This window comes from Octopus bimaculoides, chromosome 2, assembly GCF_001194135.2.
Source record: "Octopus bimaculoides isolate UCB-OBI-ISO-001 chromosome 2, ASM119413v2, whole genome shotgun sequence".
Taxonomy (NCBI): domain Eukaryota; kingdom Metazoa; phylum Mollusca; class Cephalopoda; order Octopoda; family Octopodidae; genus Octopus; species Octopus bimaculoides.
The window spans coordinates 298,278-306,302 of NC_068982.1; the positions used below are offsets into that span (position 1 = coordinate 298,278).

At 34.2% G+C, this 8,025-nt stretch overlaps 1 protein-coding gene across 2 annotated transcripts in view; it reads left to right on the forward strand.

Moving 5' to 3' along the window:
* The first annotated feature begins 4,670 nt into the window (after positions 1–4,670).
* The window catches only part of LOC106870753 (eukaryotic translation initiation factor 2-alpha kinase 3), a 58,471-nt gene continuing 55,116 nt past the window's right edge, over positions 4,671–8,025 (forward strand). The window contains exon 1 of one of the 2 annotated variants that reach the window (XM_014916948.2): positions 4,671–5,517. In XM_014916948.2, coding sequence (XP_014772434.1) covers positions 5,300–5,517 — 218 coding nt within the window. In that variant the 5' untranslated portion in view covers positions 4,671–5,299. The remainder of the gene's footprint in view (positions 5,518–8,025) is intronic. The other variant, XM_014916949.2, reaches the window with a different exon arrangement.

Below are 8,025 nucleotides of genomic sequence, written 5' to 3' on the forward strand. Positions count from 1 at the left end.
TAGTATGCTATGTGGTGGGTTTGATGGTATGATCCATGTTAGATGCCCTTCCTAATGCCAACCACTCCGAGAGTGTAGTGGGTGTTTTTTATGTGCCACCAGCACGAGGGCCAGTCTGGTGGTACTGGCAACGGCCACACTCAAATGGTGTTTTTTACGTGCCACCTGCACAGGAGTCAGCCAATGTTTTGTTCACATGCCACCGGCACAAGTGCCAGTAAGGCGAAGCTGGAAACACTCAAATGGTGCTTTTTACCTGCGAGACCACTGCTCTGGCAGTGATCCCGCTCGGATGGTACTGTTAGCAATCCACTGGCTACTTCTTTATACAGCTGTCTTCATTCATAACATAGTCTTTCTCTCTTGCTGGCTACATCTGATCTCTCTCTTATGCTCAGCTTTCCTCTCAGCTCTTTTGTTGAACATGCACACTGATGTTGCATGTCATTTGCAGCATACTAGCTTCATTTCTCTTCAATCTATGTATATCATCTGCATCCAGGGCCCACATCTCACTACCATGAAATATAGCCATTTGTACACAAGCATCATACAATATGCTTTTCACTCTGAGAGGTCTTTTGTTGCCAATGGAGGTAATAGCTCTCTAAACTTCCGTTCTTATTCAAACAACAATTCTTCCAGAACATCCTCTGTCACTGCTAATTTGGTCACCTAGGTAATAGAAACTATCTACAACCTCAAGGGAGCTTCCTGGGATTTGAGAGAGTCTAATTCCTGTGTGAAGATGACTTTCTCTGTTAACCTTCCTGTGATCCCACTGCACTAATGAATAGAATTTCTTCCAACACCTTTCATATATATTGAGTAGGGCCATTTACCTGATAGAAAGAGAGTCTTGTTAACGACTTTGGTCTTTTCTAGATTAACTTTAAGGCCCACTGATTCCAGGTTTTGCTTCCATACCTGGAATTTCTTCTCCAGTTCCAATACAAATTCTGTTATAAGAGTAAGGTTATCCGTATATTGTAGTTCCCAGGAACATCCAGTTTTAAATTCTTCTGTTACAGCCTGGAAGACTATGATAAATAGGAAGGGACTGAGATCTGAGCCCTGGTGAACACCTTGAATACCAAATAAAGGATTTTGTAATCGATTTCTAATGAAGGTGTTGATTTACTCAAACCAGCATAAAAACTTGATCAATCGACCTGTATTCGTAGCCGACTCTCACCCTACTGGCAGCTCTGCTATACATGACTTGCACAGCAGCTGTAACAAGCCACTTGTCTACTCCTAATTGCCTTTGAGACTAACAGATAACAAGAGTGTGAAACTCTGTCGAAAGCTTGGTTTACTTTTGCCTAGTTACTTCTGCAGTTGTGTCACTAGGGAAATGTCAAAAGCATATCCAAGTCTTGCATGGTGGATATTGCCCTATTTTCTCTGATTGCAAAGGAGTTCTTATTACAGAAACTATTAAAGTCAAAGCAACATTTCCAGAAGTGAATGCTCTCAAAAAGATGAAGCTGGATTCAACAAGAACATTACAAGAAATGAATATCTTTTGTGGGTATTGTACAGATGAAGCACCAGTTATGTTGGGGACAAAATCTGGATTTCAAGTTTGTGTGAAAACATAAGAACCAAAAGAGAAAAGGCATTCATTGTATGACCCTTTGTTAGGCAACTCATCTTAAAAGCACTGCCAACTCCACAAGAGAAGGTTTCTGATTAAACAATCCAAATGATCAATTTTGTCAAATTTTCCAGCAATTATGTATTAACATAGCTATAAGTCATCAGTCTCTTCTTTCTCATACAAATGTTCGATGGCTTTCAAAAGGAAATGAAACAGTAACTTATTTGAGTTGATGGTTGGAGGATAGAAACAAGCATGTATCTTGCTTGTTTGGTTGACATTTTGTGCATTTGAATAAACTGAATCTATAAATGCAAGGAAAGAATGCAAACATCAAAAAATTCATGTATTCCTTTGAAAGTCTTTCTGTGCAAGCTGGAAAATTGAAAGAGAAAGGTCATCATTGTTGCAATGTTTGAGAAACAGTCATCAGTTCTTGCTGGTGATGGTGAAGAGCAAAAGCCTCCACAATTTTCAGAAAATGAAATTGGACAGCAATGGAAAATAAATTCAGTTCTATAATGATGAGTTGGATTTAGTGCAAAATCCATTGAAATTAAGTTGAAAAAGTTCCTGTCATGACTAGCTTTCTGGATTCTGAGGATGCGAAACCAAATCTACATTTTTCTATAAGTTCTTGGCCTTTGCTGTAGGAAATTTGAGTGTCAACTGTTGTAGCCTTTTTGGAAAATCCTTTGTTTGGCCCAACTTAATTTAGATAGAAAAAAGGATAAATGCAGAATCCCAAATCCTCTTTACGCTTGGTCCCTGACCAAAAGAAGTACTTCACATATGACCTGTCGTTGTGCAACTACATAACTTTCACCCTCTCTATTTGTCTAAATTATCTTATTCTTTCTCTCTCCTTTTTTTCCATCTGTTCTAGCAGTCAACAAAAGTTGAACTTAGCTACCTACACAGTATGGATGACAGAATGGCAAATGATTTGTGTACAACAACAACTCAAAGAAGTTATATCTTACATTGTAATAATGCAAATAAAGGGCTCTTTGAACTAATAATATAAATCATTACATTTCTAATGACTATCACAATGATTTCCAGGAGCAAGAGATATTTGCTAAGTCAATCATTGATTGCTTTATATGTGATTCCTACTCAAAAGTAACTGAGAGCTTTCTGTTTGTGTTGACCTCTCTTTGCAATTAAAGAATTTCAATTTTGTTGCAAATGAAAACAAAACAAAGCCATGAATTAAGAGATGAAAATGACTTGCACTCGGCACATTCCTAAACACGTCTCAGAAACGGGATACAACCACTGGTTTCTCTTTAGAATAAACTGTCATTCTGTTGGACTTGGTTTTTGTTTTTTTGGTACTCTGTTGTTTACAATGATAAGGGTACCGGTTGATCTGAGCAATGGAATAGCCTGCTCGTGAAGCTGATGTGCAAGTTCTTAACGTAGTTCTTAGGGAGATTCAGCGTGACAGAATGTGATAAGGCCAGTCCTTTGAAATACTGGTACTACACATTTTTGCCAGCTGAGTGGACTGGAACTACATGAAATAAGTGTCTTGCTCAAGGACACAACGCACTACCGATTATCAAACTTACGATTCTGAGCCAACTCCCCTAAACACTAAGCCATACACTTTTACAAGAGGAATTCAGTGTAAGAAACAATATATTGGGTCGGGGCATTGTTAAAGAAGTCTATAGTAGCTTGGTTTAAACTATTGTCTTGGGACAGTCATTTCGTCATTAATAATAAACACACGCATTGGTTTAATATCATTTCTTTATTGTTAGTCAATCAGTTAAATATCTAACCAACTAACTAGTCGATTGTTTGTTTAATGAGCTTGGCTAAACAGTCATTTGGTTGCTTATCAGAATCCTTTCGTCGCTATTCGTGGCCTCGTCAATTCCATGCCTTCTCTCTTCAAATTCTGGCGTAGTGATTTCCCGCAAGACACAAGATTTATTTTAACTCACAAATTCACGTCAAGAATCTTGCAAACCGAACTCAATATTTGTTTTTATAAAATTGAACGTAATTTTAATTTATAAATAATTTTATTAGGAAATCAATAAAAGATTTTCAAAATAAATATTAATAAAATTGATATTTTATATTTGAAAAAAACCCTAACAAAAACCATATTAATTCTGTTTGGGTGTTATCGATGCCTCTAACCTTAATTACGTTTATTTTTAGAACATTCTATTTTTGCTCATAAATTCTCTCTAGAAAATGGAAAGTATGTTAATATTTTATTTGAAATCTATCTAAACTCAGTACTTTGGTACATATATAATTCTTATTCAGAAAATCAAACATCTGAAATACTTTGGCGAGGAATAAATATTTTTTAAGTGAAAAAAATGTAAAATTAATTACGCTTACAGATTATTCAATTAATATGCCATTGTTGGAGACATGATCTTTGAATTAGGTAGAAATAGCAGTAAAACTATCTTAAACCATGTCTTATCGTCTTAAGACATAAAAAAAAAAAAAACATTAGAGGTTTACAGTTGTAACGCTTCAGGTTTCTAGGGTGAGCTGTGGGGGGTGTTGCTTATTACTAATAACTCACTTCGTAATTTTTCAGACTTTTAGGGTTAGTCAAAAAAAGAAAAAGAAAAAGAAAAACAAACAACAACTATTCCAGCCGATGCAGAATTTAGAAAAATGAAACGGACAAGTCATGTAATTAAACTTTACAGAAAACTCAAAACATTAATTGCAAACTTTTGCCAACGTGGAAACAACGTCATGCAAAGCACGTGCGGTGAGAATAAAACAAAATGTTTCAGCCGATAAAATAACTTTTATTATCAAATCTCAATCATGTACAAATGGACAAATGGACAAATGCAAAAGTTTGACATTTTAAGTTTAAAGAAAACTTATAAAAGTTAATGTAAGAAATCCGTGGAAAAAAACCCCAGCAATGAAGCAGCGGAAATGACATCACTATGGACACGTCTCGCTTTCCTATAACTTTCTTTGGAGTGTGTGTCACATTTCAACGAATCGCAGACATTTGTAAACATCACGTGAGATAAATCTCAAGTTGACACTCACCAGTCTCTCTCTTCCTCCTCTGCTTCTTCTTATTTTCCCTCCCTTTATTAGTTTACGCGGGTTTCATCTCCTCTCACTCCCCTCTCTCATTTCGTCATTTACTTCATTTCGTGCACTTTGTTTCATCGAGAATCGTTGATCGCTTTAACAATTCAGTTTTTACGTTGGTCTCGGTTGTCGTGACCGACAAATTATATTAATAGGTTTTTATTTTAATGCACTTCTTGTCATTATTTGCATTTTCACCGTGTAATTTCAACCGAGGTGAAATAAGTAAAGGACGTGATTCAGGCGAAGAAAGAGAAACAAAAGAAAAAGGAAATATCGGAAGATTGTTGTGGGTAACGTGATAAAGCAGACTAAATCATGTAAAATTATTATCAAAAAAAAAAAGAGCTCATGTAAGTTATACGAATTGTATAACAAAATTAAGGACGGATGTTATTGTTTGTGATAAACTTGTAAATCCAGTGTTTAAACAATTTACGAAATCGACCGACGACACAGTTTTTTTAGTGTGACCAAAGAACAAAATCCAAATAATAGAACATGGGTCAGTTTAGAGTTTAAGCAGGTTAACCATATAAAGAGTATCATCAGTGACGACTAGTATTTTCTGACCAGGATTATGTACGAGTCTTAATGGGTGGTTACAAACCATCCCGTGGTCGGTTTTTGTGCTTTTCATTAACAGCACCAACAACAATAATAAACATAACATGCCTTTATTTTGTTGTCATCTCGTTTTGTTTCTGTTACGGAACCCTTAAACCCAATTCACACGACGAGACTACTAACACATATCAACAAACACAGTCATGTCCCTGGATTCGGTACCTTTCCAGTAATCAAGACAAAACGTAAGTAAATTAGCAAAAAAACATTTGGCATATTTTATAAATAATGACGCTATTTGTTTGTCTTTTACAACAAGAAGACAATCAATAAGCTTCAAGTTTTTTTTATTCTCACTTCTCATAATATTTACGATGTGTTTTTTTTCATTTATATGTAACAATAAGTTATAAATTACTTCAATGTTTATACATTTACTCCTATCCGCGTGTTATCCTCATGGAAATAAAATTACGATTCTGTAATAAATCTTTTCTGAAAACTTTAAGGGACATAACATCTTTATAGTATCTGTTGATTGGCCTTATTAAGGTTTTTTTTTTTTGCTATCAAAATAAATAGAAAAGAAAAGAAAAAATTCCAGTGTTTGTATGATTAGAGCAGGATTAAGGTCCACCTTGTTTTACTGCCCCACTCCGACTAATTTCCTTAACTTTTAAATATTGTATCTCGGTTAGATCCCCAAATATAATTAATATCTTATTCGGACACATCCACCTGGAATTTCCAAAGACAGCTTTTTGTGTGTGTAGATTTCGAACATGTTAACATTTTACACACAAGCATTGATGTTTGTCACAACAGGAAGAGGACATATTGTAAAATATCCTCCAAAATATTTGCATCAGTTCATTGATTATTTACTTTCTGAATGAATATAAAAATATTTACAAAAATTCATCACTATAATCGTATTCTACACGTTCAAACACGTATCTCCCTAAAATTTCTTGAAAAATATGTATTAAAAAAATTACATGGATATAAAAAAAACGGCAAAAATTTACCCCCAAAACTTTTTACACACTTAAATGGCTTTCTTTTACAACTAATTGATTTTATATAAACATTTAAAATATTAAGAGGTCAGACTGTACTTTTCGTCATAGCTTAAAAAAAAAAAGTATTATTAAAAACGATTTAATTTTAGACTTGAATTTGGTTACTTATTAAATGAAATAATTTGAATGCGAGCATTTCATAAGGATTAAGTAAATTGATAAAGCACCGAGATCAATTGATAAAGCACTGAATACGTTGTAAATTGAATTATGTAATAACAATTCTATTAACAATTTAGTCGTCTCTAGAAGACGTCTTCAAAGATTTTATTAATCATGTACACGTTGATAAATTAATGGACCATATATCAGGAAAAAAAAAAATGAAATTAAAGAATCAACATTAAATATATATGTGTGTGTGTGAAAGTATATTTGGCCTAAATACGGTTTATACATGTCATCGATTGTTTGTTTACATTAAAGTATTAAAACTAATGGATTGCCAACTGATATTTGCATAAAAGTGAAAATGAAACGTATTGATTTTTGATTAACTCTTCAATTACTCTCCAATAGTGTTTTCATATCTCTGAATATAAAATCTAAAATTGTAAAAATTCTAAATCTACTATAAAATCTAAAGAAAGAAACAAGGTTGAACTGCATTTCTTTGCTCCTATCTGTCTTTTGAGACAGTTAATGAGAAAGAAGGATGAATATCACCGCCCCAATCTCTTCTGCATCTGTCTTCCCCAACATTGGATTCGGACCTGGTAAGCCGAAAAACTACACCAGGTTTTAGTTGTCTCATTTGGCTTGGTTTCTATGGCTGGATGCCCTTCCTAATGCCAACCACTTTACAGAGTGTACTGGGTGCTTTTTATGTATATGTTTGCAAACTGTGTGTATATATATATATATATTTAAACTTTTAAATTTTGTAAACATATTAGGAAGTTATATATAGAGAGATATTATTTTTAATGAAGATATCTTAGAATTTGTATGATTAAGTAGGATCTGTTAATAATAATAATAAAGAAAAATCACCTGAGGACGCATTGGTGGATTTATGTATTAGATATAGCCTGGTAAAACAAACCACCAGCGCAGAAACACGTGTAGCGTTGATTAATATTATCTTCTTTCCCCACAGTTAATAAGAGGTAAGGTATATATATTTTTTGTAAAATGTGTTTATATAATTTTTAATTCATTCTAATGTATGTTATTTTATTGCATGATATAGTAGAGCATCCAGCTGTAGAAACTGCCAGATCAGATTGGAGCCTGGTGCAGTCTTCTGGTTTGCTAGCCCTCAGTCAAACCATCCAACCCATGCCAGTGTGGAAAGCGAACGTTAAATAACGACAACAACGATGATGATGATATATTTATATATATATGTATATCTACAGATATGTGTGTGTATATATATATATATATATACATGTATATATATATATATATATGAAGGTCAACTGAAAAGTTCAAAAGTTGATAAAGATGAAGTTTATTTTTCAACATAGTCGCACATGCGTCTTCCATCAGTGTTGCGGTTCTTGGATCCCATTGATGAAGAAGCTCTCATCCTGTCGGTCAAAAAAGTCATCAACAGCAGACATGACATCTCCATCACTATAATACTGGTTCCCAGCCTAGAGTTTTTTCATGCTGGGGAATAGATGATAGATGGGTCAGATAAGGAGAATAGGGAGGGGGGTGGGG